The 24,791-nt window shown below is 38.7% G+C and overlaps 1 protein-coding gene across 7 annotated transcripts in view; it reads left to right on the top strand.

The window, feature by feature from the left end:
* Positions 1 to 24,791, top strand: part of SRPK2 (SRSF protein kinase 2) — a 144,888-nt gene that overhangs the window by 85,216 nt on the left and 34,881 nt on the right. For all 7 annotated transcript variants that reach the window (XM_040544595.1, XM_040544596.1, XM_040544590.1 and 4 more), the window contains 4 exons: positions 14,841 to 14,992; positions 21,476 to 21,584; positions 22,080 to 22,167; positions 22,402 to 22,489. In XM_040544595.1, coding sequence (XP_040400529.1) covers positions 14,841 to 14,992; positions 21,476 to 21,584; positions 22,080 to 22,167; positions 22,402 to 22,489 — 437 coding nt within the window. The remainder of the gene's footprint in view (positions 1 to 14,840; positions 14,993 to 21,475; positions 21,585 to 22,079; positions 22,168 to 22,401; positions 22,490 to 24,791) is intronic.

Genomic DNA, 24,791 nt, shown 5'->3' with positions numbered 1-24,791 from the left:
TATGGAGCAGCTTTCCTGTAAGGAACGACAGAACTGAGTAGGACTTTTCAAGACTGAAAAACAGATGGCAGAGGGGGATACAGTAGATGTCTATTAAATTGTGAGCCAGGGAGAGGGTGACTGCAGAATGACTGTTCAGACACTTTCAGTGCAAGAATCAAGGGATGTCAACTGAAGCTATGAGATGGCAGCTGCAGAGCAAACAAAACAAGGTGATTCTTTAGAAAAGGCGTAATTATGCTCTGGAATTTCATGTCATGCGGATGCTGTAAGCTTCCACGTGCTCAAGGGGGAATTGGGTAGACTTGTGCAATAAATGTGAGTTGGGAGATACTAAATATATAGCAGTCCCATCTGGCGGTCTCAGAGGTGCTGTTTGTTGGAGACCAGGAGACTGCCTGGGGGAAGAAGGAACTTTGTGCTCAGCTTTTCCCATGGACATCTGCAGAGGGCTGTTTCTCAGATAAAGGATACTGGTGTTAGGTAGATCTTTGATATGTCCTACCAGAGCCCTTCTGATATCATTGCACTCAAGTTATTGGGTCTACTCCTTTTCCATGGGATTTCTGTTTCAGGAAGGATAATTTGTTCTAGCTAATGTTTGCAACTTAAATATTTATCTGGAAAAAAAAAGCTATATAGGTGAGAGAGACAGTAAGATTTAACTCTAGCAATAGGCTTTGAGTATTGATTTATGATATAGGCTAGAACAACATATATTTGAAGTAAAATTTATATCTCAGATCATTCGGATTAGGGATTTGAACCTGGCTTTGAGGCTCTTTCCCAGGCTGTCTGGGTGGAGTGTGTCTATGCTAGTTGGTCTCCCACTCTCATATTTCTAGTCAGAAATTCTTCCAGACAGAAGAAATACTCAATTTATGTACTTTTCCAAACAGGCTACCTATGAAAAAGTGTGCTGAGAAAGTCTAACACAGGTGAGGGAAATGAGACTGCCTTTTTTTCTTCTATGTTTAAGACTCTCCACAGCATTTTCCACCTCCCACCCCCTTTAAATAGACCCAAAGGGTAATTTCCATTCTAACTGGTGTTTACAGTAAGCTGTCTAATTAAGTTGCTTTGGTATTGAAAGCATTTCTGGGGCATTAACCATTCATTGGGTTGTTTGGTCTTTGGAAGTTTGAATGTGTCTCTTGATCTCGTGCCTGGTGTTAAAAGCTGAGCACTGGCATGGGCTGCCCAGGGATGCTGTGGATTCTTCTCCTTGGAGATTTTCAGAAGCTACCTGGACGTGGTCCTGGGCAAGTGGCTCTGGGTGGCCCTGCTTGGGCAGGGGTGGGAGCAGCTGGGCTCCAGAGGGCCCTGCCAGCCTCAGCCATGCTATGAAAGGTGACTGTGTGCATGTACACAGCTGTCACGGATGAAATTATATACTTCACTCAGAAGAGAGAAGCGGCAATATATTTATTGATATAACGTAGTGATCTAACAAAGCTTGATTGTAAATAAGACAGTGACTTAACAAGATTCGAGGTGGCAAGGTACACTTGATTATTTACTGCACAGAGGACAGGGTAAGTCAGACATGTCAGGGAGTAGTCAGAAGAATGTGTCAGCTTCTAGTCAGGAAAAAGAGAATTGCCAAATTCCTGCAGTATTGTTACACAAAAATTCTTTGAAAGAAGGGGGCGGTGGGGGGGGAAGAGAAGAAACACATGTCACTTATTAAAATAAGGGAAATAATGAAGGTTAGGTTGGCCTTCTTTTGTTTCAAAATCAGTCTGCTACCAAAAAACCTCTTTGTTAGTCATCTATTATGGCTTTTTGGGAATAAGATGTACGGGTAGTCTCACTTTAAGGAAGAAATCAAATTCTATTTTTTTTCACAGTACATACATTCAAGAACACATGATTTTATTCACTTACAAAGTATGGAACCCGCCTGTCTCTTTAATTGAAAATGAGGAAAAAAGAAGATAGTGAATTCCACTTTCGTATATATTCCCTGTGGTATGATTTTGAGCCTAGCAATATAAATAAACTTTGAATGTCTGAATGAAACAATCCATGGATTCTTGAAGCCACTTTAACCAGTCTGCAGGCCTCCCATAAAATCATAAAACTTGTATATATGGTCTCTGCTGCATATTACATAAATATTATTTAAGCTCTTTTCCTGCTCACACGGAGCTGGTGCTGGCAGCAGAAAGCAGGGCCAGTTTCCATGGCAACCCCGAGGCACTGTGAGGAGGGCTGACACGGGCCTGTGGTTGGTATTTTTGTGCAAGGGAAGAGGTGCAGACCTACATTTTTAGCTAGGAAATGTTTCAAACCACAAAAAAAAAAAAAAAAAAAAAAAAAAAAAAAAAAAAAACATTTAACAACGATTATGAATCTGTTGTAAGAGGTAGATCTGTGTAACAGTGGAAATGGAAACCTCTTGTTTGCTCTTTGCAATAGGAAATTAATTTTCATTATGTTTCTCTAACGTTACAGAAAAGCACCATTAAATACACAATTATTGCTGATATATTTGCATGGAAATAGCAAGGACTTTTCTGTACTGAAAGCAAGGGGAGCTTAGCACTGATGCAAAACAGGGACAAAACGAAAATCGGTCTGTCTTAGTCCTAGCCTTTTCAGGCTAGTCTTCACCTCTCCGCTCTTTTAAATGATTTTCACAAAGGTCTATGAGGACTTCCGCATAAATCTCATTCTTTTTTGTGGCAATCCTCTCCCTATGTTTTTCATTTTCTGTGGGTTTTCAAAAGATAATCCTCTCTTGTTTGTTCTTTCAACCTCCTGTTACCTTTCAGTGGGACTTACTATATCTTTTTCTATTTTTAGCATCATAAGGATGAGGAGACCTCTTACGGTGACTCCTTTTATTTTTCCCCTTGGCATGGCGAATGATTAGGAAACCAGGCTCTCATGCCCCTTGCTGAAGACTGTTCAGTAGCTTAACACCATTGCTTCTCCATTTTTATTTTATTTTTTTGCTTACCATGTGTTTGTTAAGTGTTAATGTTTGTTCAAGAAATGGTTGTAGCTGATACGCAGAAACCTAAGGGAAAGTCAGATGAAACTGGAAGAACTAGAGACATCCATTTTATGAAGTGTCTTCTATGTGCTTGTGAAAATTTGGATAGGGATTGACTGGGACATCACTCAGAGGTAAAGAAGGTGAAGTTTGTGCTTAAAATAAACAAAAAATTGGCTGCTTCTTATACTTCCCTAAAAGTTATATTTCTGGAGAATTATATCTATGTTGATGAGATCTTCAGGTAGTTCTTTTCAGTTGTTATTAATGAAAAGTTAGGAGTGAGGAAGGCATGATTTAAAGGTATCCGGTAGCTTCCTAGAAATGCTGCATTTTCATTTGGGTACCAGGAGTCACAAAGGGAAGGGAGTTCTGAAGCCTGCACTTTGTCTTTCATGTTTGAGTGGACTAGGGTGAGACATCGCTCATCTATCTCTTTGCATTTCTCTATGCCTCCTACACCATAAAGTACTTACTCCACCTTGGAGAAGTGGGATGTTCTGGGAAGTCAGAACCCTCTGAGAAGATGAACCTGGCTGGAAGCAGAATTCCTCAGAAGTGTGAAAGGCTCTGTGCATCTCAGTGAATCATCCCCACCCCTAGCACTACACGGCTAATCTGTATCTGGTGTTGCCTAGCAGGAATTCGTCAAATATCTAAAGGAAGCTGATTTATCCTAACTGGAACTCTTGTAGAAATTCAAGTAGATAAAATGCTCACAGAGGAGTATTAGCCTCTTCTGTATGTCTGGCACCCTCACTATCAATCAGGATTAAGCTCAAAAGCATTTTACAGCTGTCCAAGGCTTGGCTGCCTGGTCATGCTAATGATTTAAAGACGTCTTGCTTTATAACAGAGTATCTCCATCCCATCTTGCTATCAGCTTGTGTTTTGGCTATCGCCTTTTTAGAGGTTTAGCAATTTAAAGTTCTGCTTTTAAGCGATAACCCATGTGTGCACTCACTGCATCTACCTCTTCGTTCAGGAGTAGAAAAACTTATTTATCTGTGTAGTAACTATAGGTACATAAGGTGAGATGAGCCCACAATGCTCAGTTCTTCTCTTGAAACAGTGTTCAGCTCAGAGGTTTCTTCAGCTCTTTTCCATCCATTACTGCTGATAGTCTACACAGCTTCTTGAAGACTTCACTGAGGCTTGTCAGATAACTGAGCCGATGCCAGAGTAGACTTTAGCCAGCTTTGGCACTGACTCAGCTTAGTGAAAGTCAAGGCAATACATCGCAAACATATGTAGCATATCTTAGTTTTAGCACCAGTCAGATCAGAAGCTGTGCCACCACCATAAAACTCAGTATTTCCATTTTTGTCAGCAGTAAACTTGCAATGTTCCTTTGACCTTGGTTTCTGCTTTGTGTAGGCCATATCTTTGAAGCTATGTCACCATCCTTTAACTGTCATTAGGAGTCAGCGTGTTTCTGTCTTGTACTGTGCTGTGCCAATTATCCTTGACCTCTGGCTTTTGAAACCTGGAATCTGAAAATTCTTCAGTTTTTCTAACAGCTCTAGCTAATGTTCAGGACACCATTGGCCTTCTGAGAAACCCTGAGATGGGATTATTTGTGTGAAAGAGGTGAAATGGAGTATTACTCCCAGCAGTAATAATTGCTGTCCTCTTCGTATTGTTAACTGGGTTCAGAAGGTACCCTTGCAAGATGACCTGCCTTTCCTGAGGCTTGCAGGTGGCTGACATGGTGCAGGATGCGTTCTGGTATCAAGGCATGGGATATGGAAGGATCTTACTCCAGGAGGCAGGCTCATCCTCACACTTAAATCTTCTCTACGAGAGCAAATGTCCGGCTGGGATTCCACGACAGCTGGGATTCCTTGATTTTTTTTTTTTTTTCACCATGGATCAGAATTGCAATTATTGTTAGAAATAGGAATATTCCTATAAGTGAGTCATCCAGCATCCATGCTGTGAGGTAAAGCACGCCAAGGCTGGGATGAATCAGGTGGTTGGATAACCCTTACTCTCAGACTTGCTGACACAGAAGAGGTTCTGAAAACCTCATCACAGTTTTCGGTAACCAAAACTGCCTCATCCAAGCCAGTTGAACAGGCTGGACAGGGCTTTAAAATACTGAGGTGACTTCCCTGGTTCTCCTGAGGCAACCACCGCTTGGTGAAGGTCCAACCGAGGGAACAGACCTTAAGCTGCAAACTTCAAACAAAATGGAGAGCTCCAAAACAAGCCCTACAGCCCACGAGAGAGGTGATTGATGGGAATAAGGGGTTGAAAGGTATTTTTCCCTGGGAATGTTGAATGAGCAGCACTAGGAAGAATAACGACCTGTGCGCTGAGGGAATGTGTCACAGGAGAGGACGCTGGACGCAGCTGCTTTGGGAAGCATATGGCATTGCATTTACGTCAAATAAATAGAAGATGCCATATTCTGTAAGAGGCGCAGATGGTTGTTGGGCAAGAGATCAGTTCTAACTTTGCATTATAGAGTATAAAAAAAAGGTGAAAAATCCATTCTGAGAGCTAGGCACTTTAAAAGAAGATTCATTTTTCCTAGAAACTGAAGCTATTGTTTTTCTTCTAGATCAATTTATCAAGCCATTATCCAAATAAAAAGTGTTCCCAGGTGTCTGAACGGTAATAATTGCTACCACCTCTACGAAGACAAAAAGACAGAAGCACCAAGTAAAGAGTTACAAATGGCATGGTACGCTACCCGAGTAGAAAATGAAGAAGGCCTCATCGAGTCAGCCTTGCTGCGGTGTGAAAGTCCACATACCGGAGATGAAAAGTCAGTCTCTAAATTTAACAGCCAGAATCATGGTGGCTGGTGTCACTGTTCTGGATTGTAACTCAGAGCTAAAGACTGGTCACATTCCTGTGTCTAGAAGAGGTTGCCAGCTGCCTGTTTTCACCACTGTTGAAATTTTTGCTGCAAAAACTCTCTCAGGTGCAGGAAAGCTCAGAGAAGATGGTGTGCAGAACTGTGCAGATGCCATGGTTGTGCCTACTGGCTGCTCATTTCTTGGTCCTAGCTTATGCATGGTCATTCAGCATCCAGGTTCCTAGATTATTTTATTGCTTATAATAATATCAGCTATTGAAGAATAGATGCTAACAATTTTTCACCTCTAAGCACAGGTGCAGCCCTTAAAGTTTTGAGGCTGTATTTAAAACCAGCTGCTTGCTGTTTGTCTGTATTTGGATGAGAATGAGTTTTCTTAAAACACATTCATCTGTAACTTTACATTTTTCTTACTTCTGACTGCTTCTGAACTTTGCAATCTATTTACTTCTTTTATAGATTTATGTTATGATATAGATTTCTGTTATGAAAGCGGATACTTAAATTAATGTGATGAGCAATATGTAGAGAGAAACTGAAAGCAGATGTTTTCATATATTGTATTTATGCCTACATATATTATACCCCAAATGGAAGAATTTTAACAGCTTAACAGAATTTTAACCTGACAATTTTTTCAATGATAGATGTATTTGTAATGTACATCCAATACTTAAGGTAAAAAGGTTTAAATTGCTCTTATTTAGCTTGTTTTTATTATTTACTGTTACTGCAATGCAAGCATAGGTACTTTCATAAAATTAAATGTTAGCAGAAGTTGAGAAGAACTTAGTTAAAATTCTTGTAAAGTTACATGGAGGAGAAGTTAATAGCACTTGGAAGTTTAGGAGTGGGTTGTGTGTTTTTAGAAAGGTTGAGATCAATCCCTCATGTTGAAAGAAAGTGGTCTGTTGGAGAAAAGGAGTTATGATAGCTTTTTATAAAGAATCCATGTTGTTCTGGCCTCTGGAGAGCAAGGTGAACAAGGTGGAGTTTGGTATCAATGGAGTTCAAACTGGCATTCAGAATTTATCACTGCTGCAATGCTTTATATTTGCTGCAGATGAAGAGGTTCCTCTGGCTGCTGTGTAACCTTAAGTGTGACCTTACCCCTTCAGGCTCTTGTTATTTTCCCCCTGGGAGTTACATTCCCCAGTGTTTGTCCCATCCAAAACGTTTGTCTGTTTACCCATGTGTCATTCATTGCCCTATAGAACTAGGTTCCCAAACATGAAGTAAGCGAGGGGATGAAAAATAATGTGGATTTTTTTTTTGCATTGGGATGATCACCTGAGGCCAGGATTACATTAAACGAGTACAAAAGGGTGTGAAATGCTGTATGTATTGACTTATTTCTGCTCGGTTTGATTATCACAATTGTATTTGTTTAATTTATAACACATGGAATGTATATTTACTCATGGTGCACCTGTGTTTATATTAACTCTATGGAAGCTGTCAGCTTGTATTGTTGGGTTGTTGATGTGAGGGGTTTTGATGCCAATTCTGTTAAATCTACTTGTTTCCACAGGGGCAAAGAGCGCCTTTGGAGAGCAGAGGATGCTTCTCCTTCCTCCCCTTCACAACTTGCAAATTTGTTGCTAGTAGCAACTGTAAGATACCGAAACTACAAGCAGCGTGCTTTCTGATCATATCTTATTAATAGAAAGACTAGAAACACTATAATTTAATGAGACACAGAAAGTAAAAAGCTAAATACTACAATGTAACATGCCAAAAAGAGAGTCAGAAAATAATTTCCATTTATACATGTGTGAGTCGTTCTGTTAAAAGTAACCCATCACAGAGCTTAACCACGGTAATATGGAAAAAGAAGCCAAAGAAATAGTGGCTGTGTCCTTCGCTGCACGCTGGTGTCTCCTGTAAGGTCTTCTAGATGGTCAGAGATGGAAGCGTGTGCTCAGGGAGACAGCAGAAGCACCTTCTCAAAGGAGAATTTGGAGAAGGTGAAGCTTCATATGGAGACATGAGACTGGTTTGTTTTTTAACTAGGCTTTTATCATTTTGTTGGAGCGAGCTGCCTTGTCTGACTTCAGGTGGAGGTTTCATTTTGCCATCTGTTAGAATGCGCATACAAGAAACTCTTTATTCTCTGCTGATCGGTACATCTCCCACATAGCTAGGACAGCAGGATTTCTCCTCTTTGTCTTTTAGGGATTTGGTGCAAATTTTTTAAAATAACTTTCCCAACCTTTACAACACTTCACCAGAGGCTAGAAATATGGGCGGTGTGTAAGCTGCTGAGTATACTGCTAGGTATTTTCTCTTTGTGTCACCAGGCGAGTCTTTTTTTCTTTCTTGATTGTTGATATTATTTTTTTCCCCTCTGCAAGTCTGTAATGGAGAAAGGGTCTGGAAGGCAGAACTCTGCTAGAAACCAGTGTGTGAGAAGAAAACATAAGTACAGTTAAGATTGAAGCTTCCTGGATAGATTTAACTTATGATTTGCAGCCCTGAGAATATTTTAAGAATTGCAGCTTTTTGAGAACAAAATTGGGGGGGAGGACTGACTTTCAGAGCTTGACACCATTTGGTTCTGGGACCTTGGTGTAGCTGTCCCAGAGAAAGCCCAAAAGAGCCAGTTTCTCTTTTGTCCACCAGGCAGGCAGACCTTACTGCTTTGTGTTAGATGCAGTGTGTTATAATCGTAGGCTGTGACTGGTTCCCCTCAACGCTGCCCTTGGCGGTGAGCTCCTCCTGCTCGCCTTGCCTTGGATCTGCCGATGGCGTGGGCACACAGCGAGAAGCTCAGCTCGTGGGTTCATCATCCCTCATGGCTGTGTAATTTCCAGCAAGGAAAAGGAGAGACTCTATGGTCAGGAGCAGAAAAAGAAAAGGATGTCTCACAGCAGCAGTACTCTGCTGCTAGGCTGGGGTGGAGGCATGAGAAGGCTGCTTGAAATGGTGTTTATTTATAGTACCTGTTGTTTTGAAAGGAAGAAGGCAGACTTCCTTGGCATTTTACTTTGCCTTCAGTGTACGCTGAAGCCCAGAGTTGCCTCCAAAAGGACAGCACGCAAAAAGGGAATGAAAAATTAAATCTCTGTCTTGGTGTTTGTTTGAGGTTACAGAAGCTACTGTGTCTCAGCCTCCCCTGCTCCAGGAGGGGTTTCCACGAGCAGTGGTGGATGTTGTAAGTTATAATGCTGTCTTTGAAAGGAATGTTAACAGTCCCTGGAGGAATGATAATTTTGTTGGATAATGACCAGATGTGGAAACTGCTTCATGCTTGGGACACACCAGCAGTCTCTCTTTATGCATGGATATTCTAGAATTGGAAAGTCTATTCTTGGTCCGCACTCATATAAGAACCCAAGTAGAGCTTTTCACTTAAAGCTAGGCTTTAGGTCTCAGGAAGTTCACTTGAACAATTTCTTGGAGTTAGTTAAAACATGTCTCTTTATAACCTGTTTCCTTCTAAATTTATAGTCTTTGATTCTAAAAACAGTAAAATAATCTCTGGCATAATTACAAAGTATTATAATATAAAATTACAAGCACTGTATAACTGTTAAAATTTTAAATTATTCATAATTACAACAACAAATTTAAAACTCTTACATCTTAAATGATTTTCATCCTTGAAGAAGAACTTAGGGGTTGTTTTGATTTCTTTGTTTTTGTTGCTTCATGCATGCATGCCTTTATTTAGAAAACCTTCATTTAAGGCTGTCTTAGGTTCACAGAGCTCACTGTTAGCAGGCATGTGTCTAATTAAACTAAATCTGCATTTGGGAAAAAGAATAGGCAGGAGTTCAACTAGAAAAGCAGGCACCATTTGGACATTAGAGAAAGATTTTTAATAATTGAGTCCTTAAGCAGTTAATAGCAGCTGGAAGAGACTTGTGTGCAGAGATTTCAGCCTGTAAGCTCTGCAGCACCTGAGAGTCCTGCCCTGAATGATTTTGCCTGCTGGATCTGGAGGGAAGCATCGCTGGAGCTCCTTCCAGATGGACCCACACCCACTCACAGCTCTCTGAAAGCTCACATCTCAGCGTTAGGAGGCTTACAGCACATTTCTTCTGATGGTTACCCTCCCCCGCCTCCTTGTTTTCTCTTCAATTTGAAATTCCCCAAAGAGCCTCAGTGGACATGGCAGGAGATTCATAACATTGTTAGAACACAGTTGTTTCCAAGTTTTATTTTATTAAATATATGAAGGAGTCATTTACCTTCCTTTTAATTGCATTTTCTATTAGCAAATAAATTTCTCTGGATATATTCATCTGTAAATCTTAAGGAAAGTTTCGTCTTCCCCTTAGGCTGAGGTAGTTTTAGCCTAGCCGTATCATCTCATCTATTTCTGTCTCCCCCTAGTAGTTCTTCATTTAACTCGGTCTGTTTTCCTTCTGAGACAATGCTCTTTTAAAGGCAGGAGAATCATGTTTTAGCTGCATTCAGGCTAAAGTTCTGCTACCCAAAAGGTAGTCTTTAAACTAAAAAAATTGAGTAGTTCATCATGCCTACAGTGTTCACAGAGAAGGTCTCCTCCTGTGTTATGCCTGTCCCCTGTGGAGAGCACCATGCTGGTTTCTTCAAGTAATCTTAGTGTAGCAATCTTGTCTACAATGCATTCTTATTCACTGCTTGATAGTAACAACAAAAACATGATTTTTCTCCTGATGAGGGTTTTGGATGAAGAGGCCCGAAGCCTGTTCTGTGCTTTAGCCATGACAGCGACTCATTTGGTGAGGAACAGGGAGGAGTGTCTGGAGATGAAATGGCCGCTCCAGGTCAGGCCCGAGGTGCGGCTGCGGCCCTCTAGCCGGGAGCAGACGCCTCAGGAGGAGCACAGGGCAGGGCCCTGATGTGCTGAACACTCTCCAAAATCTATCCATCTCATGCTTCCCAAGTCAAAGGTAGTTTTCGTTGAGCTATCAGGAGATCTTTCTTCCAGGAGTTTTACCGATCCCTACTTGGGCATAGGTAAGCTTCTCTCACCCATGCTATCCAGGGAAAAAAGTGGCTTTAGCTTTTAACGCCGTGTCACAGAAGTAAATTTTTTTTTAATTTAGTGTTTTTTTCCAAACTTGGCTCAATTTGTGTGGGGTGAGGCAGTGAACAGTCATTTCCTATTCACTTTCTCTGTTCTTCTCAAGATTTTATAGATCTCTGCTGTCTGTTTTCCTGACTGAAGAGCTCTGGTATGTTCAGATGCTTCCCATATGGAAGGCATTTCGTGTTTTTAATCACCCTCGCTGCTCTTGTTTTACCTTTTCCGAAATAGAGGAATAGCAAAGCAACCCACCACAACAAAGCTGGACACCTCTTCCCGAACTTGTCGTGGTACAATTTTCTCAACATCTCCGGGTTTTAATGTTATGCTGATTGCTTTTACTGTTGGCTGTTCCCCAGCTGGACCATGAAGCAATGTGTCCATGAGGGAGAAGTAAAATTCAGATGTCAGTAATTTAGTGGTTCTTGAAGAGGGTAACTGCTTTGCTGTAAGACCCCAGTTAGCATTTCGGCATATATTCCTTTGTGTTCACTGTAGAGGAGAAATGCTTCAGCTTTTCTTTTGTCTTTTATTAAGCATTCCCTCTAAAAGTAGGTTAAAAATAGGATTTCGTTGTATTTTGATCAGCCTGTGCTGTGTTTAGAAATGAGTAAATAAAAGATAAAAACATCTTGAGTAGTGTTTGTTAATTGTTTGTATTGCTTATTTTAATGTGATTGTAAGGTTTGTCATTGTAGCCTGTGGAGACGGTCAGTTCTCTGCATACCCACTGTCAGAATATTGTGAGTCTAGAAATAGTGTGTCATCTTCTTTTAATTAAGTGTTTATGCTCGGATGGTGATGAATAACCTAGTAGTGGTAGACCACAGAGTACCAAGTGATTACTGCAGAAAGAAGAAAAATAGATTTAGTGTATGCCTCTGTATGGGTGTGTTACATAATGCACGTCATTGCATAAAACATGCTAGGATATTAAGAAGAGAAATAATTTGAAATAAGGCAACTGTTGCATAGCTTACGTTATGATAGTTTCGGACAATTATGTTTCTTAAAAGGAAATGGAGGTTAGCATGTTTATTACAGCTTTCTTAATGTCTGAATTGTTCATGTCAAAGATGTTTTGAAGTCCACTTCAATGAGAAATTAGTTCACGTTTTAACAAGTTTGCAGTTCTATACTAAAAATTCTATACTAAAAAAAATCCCCAGTGTAAGCTGAATGAATTGTGTATTTGTCATACATCGTAAAGGAAGATATCTAAATCTAAACTGAAAAGGAGTAAATTTAGATTAGACATAAGGAAGAAGCTTTTCCCATGAGTGTGGTGAGGCCCTGGCACAGGTTGCCCAGAGAAGCTGTGGATGCCCCATCCCTGGAGGTGTTCAAGGCCAGGCTGGATGGGGCTTTGGGCAACCTGGTCTGGTGGGAGGTGTCCCTGCCCATGGCAGGGGGTTGGAACTGGGTGGTCTTTAAGGTCCCTTCCAACCCAAACCATTCTGTGATTCTGTGGTTGTTGGAACATTCGTAGTATCTTACATTTCCAATTCAATAACAGGGCTACTAAGAAACAGCAAAACTGGAGTTCTCTCACAGACTGATGTCATAACTCACTATTGTCAAGTTGTGTATTGGCAGAAGAGCAAGGATCAGTGATGCTGGTCTGAGCTACTGAACTTGTAGGCAGAACTTAAGCAGCCAAGTCAAGCGCTGAAGACTTGATCTTTACGTACAGCTCAGAAATGTAACAGTGAACAAAACCAAACAACAGTGTCCCTTGCTGAGAATCCTAAACTAAAGCAAACAGATGGAAAAAGAAGGCAGTAATACAGAATTAGCAGGCAGGCTGGTGTAACGTAGTGGCATTTCTTTCCCTCACCGTTCTCCACATCGTAACATTCAATTGCTTCCAAAGGTGCAAGCAAAGCTAAAAGAGCAAATCAAAGATCTTTCTCAGTTTAAATCAGCGTTTGTTACTGGCAGATAAAATCATAAATCACCCCAGAAGGAAATGAATTCCCCCCTTCCTTCCTGATGTCCACAACGGAGAATAAGAAAATGCTTCTGAATGCCAGGGTACTGAATGCAGCAAGGATTGTAGACAGGAAAAAATAACCCTTTGCAAACCAAAGTCAAATATAGTAGCTTGAGAAAGACTCAGAAGCTCTGTTTTGTTAGTCAGTTTCCCTAGAAATAAATTCCTTCTTCTGCTCTCTTGGAAGGAGATTCTTGGTATTACTTGACAGTTATTTCAAAATGAGTGACAAAGTGTGTGAATCTCAATTCCAGAAATGCTTCCAATTCTCTTTAAAACATTATTTTTATCATGTGAAGAAATAGATCTAGTAGTTGTTTGCTTAAAAGACAAAATCAGCACAACTCCAATGGATTTTTGAAATTATGACTGGTACCACATTGCTCTAATCTACTAGATTTTTGCCATGTTTGTATCATTTTATGTGACCAAAATAATGAAATTGAAATGTGCTCAGAATGAGGTAGAATGATGGTAGCTTGCTTGACATAACTTAAGCCATTGTATTCCAATAATAAACTAGTTCCAAATATCCTTTTAAAATCTGACCGTTTACTGAAATCGTAGAAGAATATTTTCTGAAAGAAGTATCAGGCAGATAAATTTGGTATGTGTGCAACTTCCAGTAATGTCCTTTAAAGCAAAGGCATAATAGCAGCTGCTGTGCAGGCGGTGCATCTTGCCAATGGAATTTATTTCTGACCAACTGTGTACTTGTCTACTCCAAATGCTATCTTTCTTGAACAACTGCAGTGTGTAAAAAGTTAAAAAAAAAAAAAAAAAAAAAAAAGTGGTGGGGGATTATGAGAAGGATGAATATAGGAGCAGGATAAACATAAATATAGTTTTTATTCATGATCAAGGAAGCATTTGAATCTGAGTTTTGGGAGATGAAAAAATAACAAGTTACGGTATTTTTTCAGTTGTGGTTATTTGAATGATAAAATATGACATTTTTGAGACAGCTTAGATCTGAGGTAGATATACATGCAAATTATAGCAGCTTTTGGCGGCATGCATGCTTTAAGTTATTTTGCAAGTGTATTTTGCAAGTATATCATTTTACAAATAAATATTTTTTTATTTGTATGAAGTATGAATACAAAAAATAACAGCATAAACCTGTTTGGAGGTTTTCTTGGTTGTTACACAAACAGATAGGCTTCAACTCTGGATTTCATTTTTTATGTGTACTGAAAACGCTCAGAATTTCAAAATGTCAGTAATTTGTAGGTGTTTAGAAATACCAAGTATAATTTTTCTCATAAAAAGCTATAGAACACTTTGAGTAACAAAATATTTCTTTTTACTGGTTGTTTTCTTTTTTGTTTTGTTTTGTGAGCTGAAGAAGTAAGACAGAATACCATCTCTTGCTTGGTGGTGGCTTTTTTTTCCCAGTCACTGCATATTCAAGAGTGCCGTGTGTGCACATGGGCTGGCCAGGAAGGTTAATTTCTCTCTCTTTCTTACTAATAGCTGTTTTCAGTATCTTGTGTGCTGATACGTTTTTCCATAGTCCTGGCAGCAGCTACAGATGAGAAGTGTTTTAAGTCGTCTGCTTTGTGCTGGCGTCACTAGAAGATTGCTTCTTGCCGGGTATTAATGAGATCTTTCTTCATTCAGCTAGAGGGCGAGAGCTTTTGAATGACTCGATTACCTTGATGTCCTCTGAAAAACATTTCTTCTCAGTTATGCTCAAGAACATGGGTCTAACACCTCAACTGTTCAGCAGGGATTGAAAAAGCCGGTCCATATCTGTTATGTACTTTCTGTATCTTTTGCAAGCTGTTCCAGTGAATGAGTCCAAATTCACTTGAAACTTGCTTTTGGCCCGGTGAGGCGCATCTCTGTCCGTGCCTCCCTGGGGCATCGCAAGGCGATAGAAAAGATAACAAGAGATGTACTTCACTCGCATTTCCCAAAGCATCTTTCCTCCCCTCTCAACGATCGGATTACCGCTGACCGAGCTCTTCATTAAGTGTCCTCTCTCTTTCATCTCCAGGCCAGAGCCTCAGCAGAAAGCCCCCTCTGCACCTCCACCACCACCGCCGCCCCCGCCGCCACCCCTGCCAGAGCCCGCCCCGCCAGAGCCAGAGGAGGAGATCCTAGGGTCCGACGATGAGGAGCAAGAGGATCCCGCAGATTACTGCAAAGGTGCGTGCAGTTCAGCAGCGTCCTTGCGGGTGAATGGCATCCTGTAAGTCTTCAGCCAGGTTCTCGTGAGGTTTTTGAAGAATCAGCCGTTCATTATGGGGTTTGTTTATACAAAAGTTATCAATGACTGTCTGTTTCAGGTCCAAATGCACTACTGTCTTCAGCTCAACTCTCACTTATGTCTTAGCTTATGTATGCATTTTGCAATTAAAAGTGTACAAATATTGTATATCTATTTTTTTGCCAGTTATAAGAATAAGAGAAGAAACTTTACTTGATATATAGTAGCTGTAAGAGAAACAAACATCCTAACCAAAACAAACTCCCCCTCTGTGCATTCTCAACTGCTTTCATTCATTTGATGTCAACTAAATATATTTGGGTCTGTATCTTTTCTTTCTCCTTCTCATACCTGCACAAGCCTATGATACATGCTTCTTTTTTGCACGTTGCCTTTCACAGACCTCAGCACAGTCTGAGGTTCTCCACATCTTTATTTTAGTTTCTGAATTCCTTAGTTTTTGTAGTTACTTATTTTAAACAGTGTTTTTTTTTCCCATAAGAGCAAGTGGCTGCAGATAGGGTTGGTTTTTTTTTGTATAAAAATCTATAACTGCAGTGCAACAGTATCAATACTAAAGTTTGTTTCAAAGATACTCCTAATGTTCCACGTCTATTCCCGTTAGTGTGCACTGTACTTGCATGAAAAATCATAGATAACATGTCTAGCAATTCAGGGGTGTGAATTTAGTTTAGGAAACATCAAACTTTTATCGTCTTGAATTGATTTAATTCTTATTTTCCATTTTTAGTACAGCCCCAGACCACTCCACTGTACATACATTTACTATATCTGGTATTCCATGTTCCTCAAATCAATAAATATTTTGTCGAATATGAAGCTGTCTTAATCAGAAGTTTCTGTGTAAGCCTGCCAATGTGCCCTTTTAAGAATCCCTTTTCCCAGCCCTGGAATGAGTTGTTGTGTATTTGCAGATTTAACAAGTGGAAGTGACATTTTCATTTCACTGTAAGAAGTTTTATTAATATGTGATATTTCAAATGTTGAAATGGCTTACAAATACCAGTGGTGAAAACCAAATGGTAAACTCAAACTAAATTTTACAGTCTGCAGCAGGTAAAACCTGTAGCTAAAGCATCTTTGTATTTTTTTTATTCATTTTTTTTTTTTCCAATTTCTGTTGTTACACACTAGTTTCTTTACATAACTCTTCTGGTATCTGTAACATCTTCCATCGGTGAGTAAGGATGGATTTGCTGTTTAAACATCTGTTTACTTGTAAACATCTGTATCTACTTGAGATTAAGCATTGCTAGGCCCCCACTTAATGCTTCCCTGAAGTAAGGGCTGCATTTAATTTCAAACAATCCATTGTTGTCTATGTTCCAGTATCTTTTGCAAAATGTCACCATCTGGAGTATCCAGATCATAAAAAATATAAATCTAAGTTTACAGCTTGCTTGTAAGTCACCTGTTTAAGTAGAGTCTGTGACTGTAATAGGTCACGAGTGAGATCTGTTTGCTTTTAAAATGAACTACATGTTATACCAATACTTGAAGATTCTGGAAAAATTAAAGGCAACTTCTGTATACTGAAAGGTGGTTCTGTGTTCTTGAAATCTTGAATCTGTGAACTGTTGGAAGTATACTAAAAATTGGTTCGAGCTTTGGTTTGTTTGGATGTCATAATCATTTGTTTCTGTGAGAACAGTGCTTTTGTTGTTCCACTAGATAATTTGTCTATTTTTTAACCATAATTTCCTGTCAGAGTGATCAGTACGCTTCCCTTTTTTTTTTCACTTGCTGTGGTTGAACTTGACAGGAAGGTCAGTGTTGTATATGCATCTGAATCAAATGGCAAGGCTGGGAAGATCTGGAGCCATTTAGACTTTATTTTATATTCAGTCTGGGGAATGAATAAGTTATTTGGTAAAGAATTGCAGGGATGGCTTTTAGATGTAATATTTCCAGATTTTTGGAGAGATGCTGTATTAGCTTTTATATGTTTTCCTGTTTTGGGATATCTGTGGAGCAGAAGATAAATATTTGGAAATTACCATGTTTTACTGGAGTGTCTCTTTTTTTCCTAATTTGATGTCCAAAGTGGCAATCCCTCAGGATTTTTGAGTGAGACTTAGAGCATACTTCATCCATTCTCAGCCCCAGTCTGAAATTTCATAGGAGGGCAGTTTTGATGAGGGAGTATATAATATATAAATATATTTAACAAATTGAACATCTTACCTATTAACTATATTTACCATTGCATGGGGAATTTTGTTACAGTCTTTTTAAGAATGTTACTATGAGCTGGGCTCACATCTTCACCGCATTACATAGTGGTTAGTAAATAGTTGCCACTCATAATAGTATTTTTAATCAGGAAATTGGATTAGTTTGAATTGACACCTGATACGAAGGAGAGAACTAACAGCCACTTGTGTAAAGCAGACTAACCTTTATTCCCCTGGGCCTTCTTCCAGAGCCTGCTTAAATCTGTGAAATGACTTCTGTCGATGACACTGAATTTAGATTGAATGCTTTTCAAATGTTTATTTGTTTAAGAAATGGAAATATCAAAACTCCAACTACATGATTTTTCAAGGGGTACTTAGACAATGAAGCTATTTTTTCTTCTTTTCTGAAATGCCTTGAAACACTTGGAGACTTTTTTTCAAGAGTCTGTCATGTCATAGATGTAATTCGAATTCTTGGCTTCTCTGATCATCTTCTTTGCCCCCTGGAGATGTCTCCCATTCATCCAGTTCACAAAGGGAATAATTCCCTATACAAACATAGAATTAGCCAGCTACAATTACCAATACATTCAGGAGACATTTAGGAATAATGATCTCATTTTTTTCTGACCCTCTTTCTTGAGTGCTTGTAGCTAGCTAGCAGTGTGAGAGACTGTGTGTGCGCTGTAGTGAATAGCACAACAGACTTTTTGTTACGTTATCAGCACTACCACTTACACATTGTATATTTTCAAATACCAATATTGTTTTTCCAAAATTACATAATTTTTCTCAAAACTCTTAATTTTGCATAGATACTTTCTTGTTGTTACTATTTGGAAGTACCTTCTGTACCATGAAGAACTTAAATGATTGCATTCATCATAGGATGACATCGATTTTTAAAATACATTTAACTGTGTTGTTGTCCGCAACCTGTAAATGAATACATTGCTGACCTAGCAGCAGGAATAGGGAATAACACATATAGGAATAGTAACTGATTATTTCCAAAACTGCTCCTGGTGTTACTTAGGAGGGTAGAAAATACCTTATGAAGTGTATATTTACTCAGTGGATACACGTGTTGTTGTAGTGCTGTAATTAGTTATGAATGCTGTAGTGACCAAAGTAACACAGCTTTAACATATACAGTGTCATTGTTCTTGCACTACATAGATTTTACCTAAATAACTTGTCAACGTGTTTATTGACTTGACTTCAGTGTCTTTGATTTCTTCTGTAGGGGGTTCTCTTTCCTGTCTGTGCTGGGAAGAAAGTATCACAAGTTCTTGATTGTTTTTGACCCTTTGAAGCACAAATATGCCAAAGGAAGTCTTCAGACAGGCAGACTTGCAAGGCAGTTTTTAAACTACATTGTTCTTAGAAACACATATTTACCTGTGCTTGAATTCTTTGTAGTTGAGAGTTAATGCTGTTACCACGTTGAAAAAAAAAAAAAAAAGGCAAATATTTTGTTTAGTGGGGAAAAAAAAGACTTGACCATTGTTCTATGTGTTTGAAGGCCCAGAGTTACACCCTTCTTGCAGCACAAAAGGCTGCATAAGTTGTGTGTGATTTCAAACGCTTCTGAAGCCATGTAACTGTGTTCAGGAATGATTTCCTAGGACTAGGCATTTAAGAAGATTGTAAAATATTTCAGAAAATTTTATATTGTTTAATTTAAAATCTGTTTTGCAAACCATAGATAGGTGTTAAAACTAGGCGTTGCATACTTTTCAGGTTTTCTAACTATATCTGCTTGCAAAAGGAATAATGACTATACAGCTTCATACATCTCACTGTTTTCTTGCAGTGATATATGCAGGACAAAAATAATAAGAAATGATACCGTGACACTGAATTTACGTGAAGCGTTTTAAGCAATCCTTGCTGTCAGGTCAGCAGGCTTGATGTGTTTCACAAATGCAAGCCTTTTCAGTACCAGAAAGGTAGAATTGCTGCATTTGTTCTCTTAACCTTCCTCTCATATCTATCACTTGATCATCCTGGGTAGAGTTTTACAGAAAGAATTTACTGAAGAACAGTGGTTTTTTTTTTTTGATTGTTTGTTTTAAAACAGTAACTGTCTCAGTATGATTACATTCATCCAGTTTTCTTAATATTTTCATCCTCAGCTGTTACTGCAGGGATGGTTAAATACACAAATTAGTGCTTTAGGTTTTTTTTTTTTCTGTTATTTCCTATCAGTATGAATTTGTATGTGTGACTTTATTCAGTGAATTTCTGTAACACTGTAAACACAAGAGACTTAGGTTTCAGTTGTACCCAGTACTGTTTCTTTTCCCAAACAAAGTGGAAAGCACAGTAGTCAACATTTACTCTAAATAAGCCTGGACATCGTGTTTCCTGGGGTGTAAATCTGGGCTGGCATTCCAAAAGGGATCTGCTTTTTTGTTTGAAAAGAGAGCAATTCCCACACGGGCACGTTGCACGTTCTTACTAAGTTGGCACAATCCGGCAGTGGAAACAAAGGTATTTTTTACATTGCTAGGTGAGTTGTTCTGGAAGCTTTTTGCAAACATTTCCTTCCTAGGGAGAGCAGGGAGGTCTTCCCTGCGTGTCACTGTGCTGTCACTTGATCCAGACCAGCCCTGGCCCAAACGAGTGCCTGGCTGGGCTGCTCCCCAGGTGCTGCGGCTGTGCTTGAGGTGGTGCCAGCGGCGTGGAGGTGCCAGAGCCCGGCGGCTGGGTCGGGGCCAGGCGGGTCAGCTCTTGGCTGGTGCTCTGGGCAAGCTTTGCCAGGAGCCAGTTCAGCCTGGAGATGCACCTCACCGTACAGATCCCAAAGCTGTGTTTTGGAGTTTGTTTAGACATAGTGACATTTAAATCAATATTTTATTTAAGCATCATAGTTGTGTTAAATATGTAATCGTTACAGTTCTGCCATAAAATTCTAATAAATTTATTCATCTGCTCTGGAAATCCTTGTGACAAGCTCATAAATAAACTCCTGAACTTCTGTTAAGGCAAAAAAAATGTTATTAGCATAGAAAGGATATAAATATATCCGGATTTGTTGCTGCTGTTCCACAGATACGCAAGAGATAAGAGCCAACTCCCTGTTCTAAATCCAAGGAATTAAGTAATAAATTGGCATTGTTGTTTTAACTGGGCACTAGTTCTAACAAGATTTGCAGCGTATTTCAAAACAAATATAGCAACTTAAAGGAAGTATTCTTAAGTTCTTCCAAATCTGAAGTGGAATAATCAGTAAGTGAGGGTTCTTCCAAAGGCCAGTTGGGCGTGACATGATGAAGGACCAGCAAGAGCCGAGGAGATAATCCCTTGACAGCTGACAGATGGGTGACATCCTGGAGGGCTGCAGCTGTATTATTCCTTTGGAATTTAGGCAAAATTGTGAATGTTTATTTAGTGTGTTAAGATCTGAATAATAATCTTTTGTGATCACTCTCTGTCCAGCGTTTAAGAATTCCTCTTAAAATACAAAGGAAATAAAAAGCTTCACGGCGGAGCAATAAACATCAGCACTACCTCTCGCAACCTCTTCCCGCTGTGCTGAAACCTGAGCTCCAGCCTGCTGTCAGGTTGGCCTTTCTGCCAGCGGGGCTTTTGAGAAGGTGTGTGGGGGCACAAGTCAGGACTGCAGCAGGGAGAACGGGTAGGTAGCCTGCAGACTTGGGTTAAAATGCAGCTTAGACAAAGCCTGTAGCTACCTGCTCCCTCTGCTTCCTCACTATAGAACCCTCAGGCTTGGGAAAATGCACTGCTGCTGTGGGTCAGGAGCCAAGCAGAACAGCATCGATAAATTTGACGTTGTTCGTAATGTTTTTCTCAGAAAGTGTTTTATCGCTGCCTTTATTAGTAGAAAGCAAATGGGAATTAAAACGATCTCTGAGATTCTACATTCATCCAAAAATATGTTGACTGGAGAAAATTCAAATATGATAAAGAAATAACGTAGATCTTGCCTGAGCTCTGAAAAGATGGTATTACCACAGATGAAAGCCGTAACAGAGAAGGGCAGATAAACTCTACAGTATGTACAGGGCATGAGTATTTTCTCTCCAGGCCAAGTAAGGCAGTATTTTTAACATTAGAGTAAAATTTTTTTAGGCTTCCTATTTATAGTACAGGACAATTTGAAAGGGAAAATTTATACTACAAGAATTAATTGAAGAACTGAAAAAATATTGTTTGTTTTCTGAATATTCTTTTTTCTACTTTTTATTTTCATGAAAGGAGGCTATCATCCAGTGAAAATTGGTGATCTTTTCAACGGCCGATATCATGTTATTAGAAAGCTAGGATGGGGACACTTCTCCACAGTCTGGCTATGCTGGGATATGCAGTAAGTAAACTATTTATATCCATTTTTTATTCTGTTTACAGTAACTTTTATTTTGCGTGCATGATAAAGCTATGTAAATTTGTGCTATCCTTCTCATAATGCAGAAAAACGTCTGCATTATTATTTTGCCTTTGGTTAAGTCCATAGTTTATAAAACCTCTCAGAAATACATGTAACTGTTTTCTTTGACAAATTAGCTTTACTTATTTAATTTACACGTTGTCTTGAATGTGTGAGAGTAAGCTAATGTTTTTATTTTCTGTTGTATCATTAATAAAAAAATATAACTCTTCTAAAGACATTAGCATGAAGGAGATAAAATATTCAATAAATTAGGTCGTTAACACAATGTTGTTAAAAGCTGCTTTTCAGTGCTTTATAGTTTTCTGTCACAATGCATGAAATTATGAAATATTCTATTTAACATTTCCAAATCTTCAAAAGGTGTCTATTTTAGCTCAGAGCATATGTTGAAAGTGTTTTTTTTTTTTCAAGGGGAAAAAGGTTTGTTGCAATGAAAGTCGTAAAAAGTGCCCAGCATTACACAGAGACAGCCTTGGATGAAATAAAGTTACTCAAATGTGTAAGTACCACTCATGCAGTAGTGTTCAGTACTGATCATGATAGTAATAACAAATTAAAAAAATGTAGTGGGATATTGTTTTTAAACTTTCTACATCTTTTTTCTAAATAGCTAATTTATTATGTTATCATGATTTCTGAAGCCCCAAAATATTGTTTCATATTGAAAGCTAACTAATTAGTATTTTAATGTGAATTCTTTCGTAAAATATCAGTGTTTGCACTCTTGGTTTAGGTTCGTGAAAGTGACCCTAATGATCCCAACAAAGATATGGTTGTACAGCTAATTGATGACTTCAAAATTTCTGGAATGAATGGAATACGTATCCTTTTGAAAATGTTGCACCTTCATTAAAGATGGTCTAATGAGATAAGTAATCTCTTGGTTCTGGCTATTTTTAATTAGTCTTAGTTTAAAATTGTTGTGTAGAAACATCAGCATATGTGTAGGTACAAAGAGTAGTCCAGCGTTTAGTGCACTCACTGGAGTTAAATAGATTACATTTTTTAAATAGAGTGCAATATTAAAAAAAAAAAGAGGGAGAAAAGACAACCCTGTCATGATCTGCCAGAACTGGAGAATGTAAGTTTTAGAAATCTACTGAAAAGATTTGTAGTAGATGAGGCTCACAGTAAATATGTTTTGCCCTTGAGTAGTAAGGAGAAAGCAACCAGCTTCTTCATGACACTGACTCTATTTTCTTGTGAGAACTGTGAGGGCATGGAGCATCACTTTTTGGTTTACGTGATCCTTTTTTGGTCACGTGACCTCTATTTTTTGGCAGAGGTTTTAAAGGCTTTTCTTCCTATGCTTTGAGAGAGGGAGATAAATAGAGAAAGTAATAAATATGTTTGAATATTGTTCTTAGGGAAAATCTGGGGTCTATGAATACGTTTGACTTTTTAGTTGAACTAAAGGGAGTTGTCTTTGCTAATTGTATTAGATGTTTTAGCAGCTTATTATATTACTGTCCTTTCATTTATTGTTACAACTGGTATTTATTTGCATGCTTGTGTCTCGGAGGCCTAATAACAGACTTCATTATTCAATGTATCATACTACTAAACAGAGACAGTTCTTGCCTAGAGAGCTTAAGACTAAGTTGATTCTGGTGATGTGCCTTCAGTCTTTAGCAAATTAGGTGAAGATGCTCTTCACTAGCTCTAGTCCTTTAGGAGAGGAATCTAGGAGGTGACTTCCAGTGAATTTGAAAGCCCGTTGGAAAGAATCCTTCCAGGGAGAAGTGTGCAGACAGTTTTCATCCTACCCATCTGTTTCTTGACATCAGTTAGCCTTTGGATTTGTAATACATGAGAAAAGTGAGTATAGGGACAAGTATTCTCATGTGCAGAATGGGATTTTAACAGCTTCCCCTTCCTTCCATTTTACTTTGTTCCCTGTTGCTTCTTCAGTCAGCTACCTTGGAAGAAAACTACTTAAGTGTAGGTGAAGTCAGCACAGTATGCTTTTTTTCGTGGGTTTTATCATATCATCACATTAACGTGAATTAAAAGAAACTATACAGTTGCTAACAGTCATTTCAAATTGACTATAAACAATCTGTGATCAAAGAAGTTGTTTAACACAATGAGGCAAAGAACCCTGGTTGGGATTTCTCAGTGCTGCTGGGCTACATAAAATAGGTTTTCATCTATGAGCCGAAATGCTTGCTGAGAAGTACTGCATAAATATCTCTATCGTCTAACTGTGTTCATTAAAAAATAATGTCACCAAAGCACTTCAGCTCCTCAGTTGACAACTGTGCTATTGAAGAATAATTAAAGTTATTTTTAGAAATCAGAGATTTTGACTTACTGTTTTCATTGTAAAACACTAATTTGAAACGGGGAATAAGAAAATGTATTCATACCTATGTGAGGAAGTAATCCTTACCTGTTTAAGAGAGCAGTTTCCCACTAACATTCTTATGTTACTGATGAGATTCACAGGTAAGTAAACATCTGTATTAAAGGTAAAAGCTGTTTCTGAGTATGAAGAGTAAATTTTGTTAGTGATAGTATTTAAAAGCATATCCAAACTTTTTTGGAGATACAGCATGTAAGTTGACGAAGCCAAAAGAGGTCATGTATTAGTGAAACATATGGGCTCAGATAGCTTCATATTAGTGGATTAAAACTGGATAGCAGACGCTGATTTATTCTGTTTCAGTTTTACCTTAGTAGATCCTTGACTAGGTCTGTCAAAGTCCTAGTCACCAGTGAAAATATGATAGCAAATATCTTCAGCTTTGAGATTTCCTGTAAACAGCTTGTGCATCCTGAATCAATTCAAAATCAAATCAATTATTTGATCAGAATTTGGTTGTATTGGTCATTTGATCAAGTCCTTTTTTTCTTCTAGGGAAAAAAATCTTTGGTATATGTTCTTTCAGGAGGGAGGGATCAATAACTTTTTTAACGTTCTGCTGCTAGTGGTTTCCATTTAAAAAAAGCCATTTTAGTGCTACAGTAGTGTTACTGAGTTGAACAGTTTGAGAGAGAGTAACTTGAGAATTTTTCATGCTGTATTGTTTCTGGCGTTCTTTGGGCAAGTCACTAAATATCTGTTCCTTGACTGTAAATTAAAACAACATATGCTTCATAGAGATTTGATTATTGATTATG

This window comes from Cygnus olor, chromosome 1, assembly GCF_009769625.2.
Source record: "Cygnus olor isolate bCygOlo1 chromosome 1, bCygOlo1.pri.v2, whole genome shotgun sequence".
NCBI classification, from domain to species: domain Eukaryota; kingdom Metazoa; phylum Chordata; class Aves; order Anseriformes; family Anatidae; genus Cygnus; species Cygnus olor.
The sequence above is the reverse complement of the archived record's forward strand: the minus strand, read 5'-3'. Positions and strand labels throughout refer to the sequence as shown.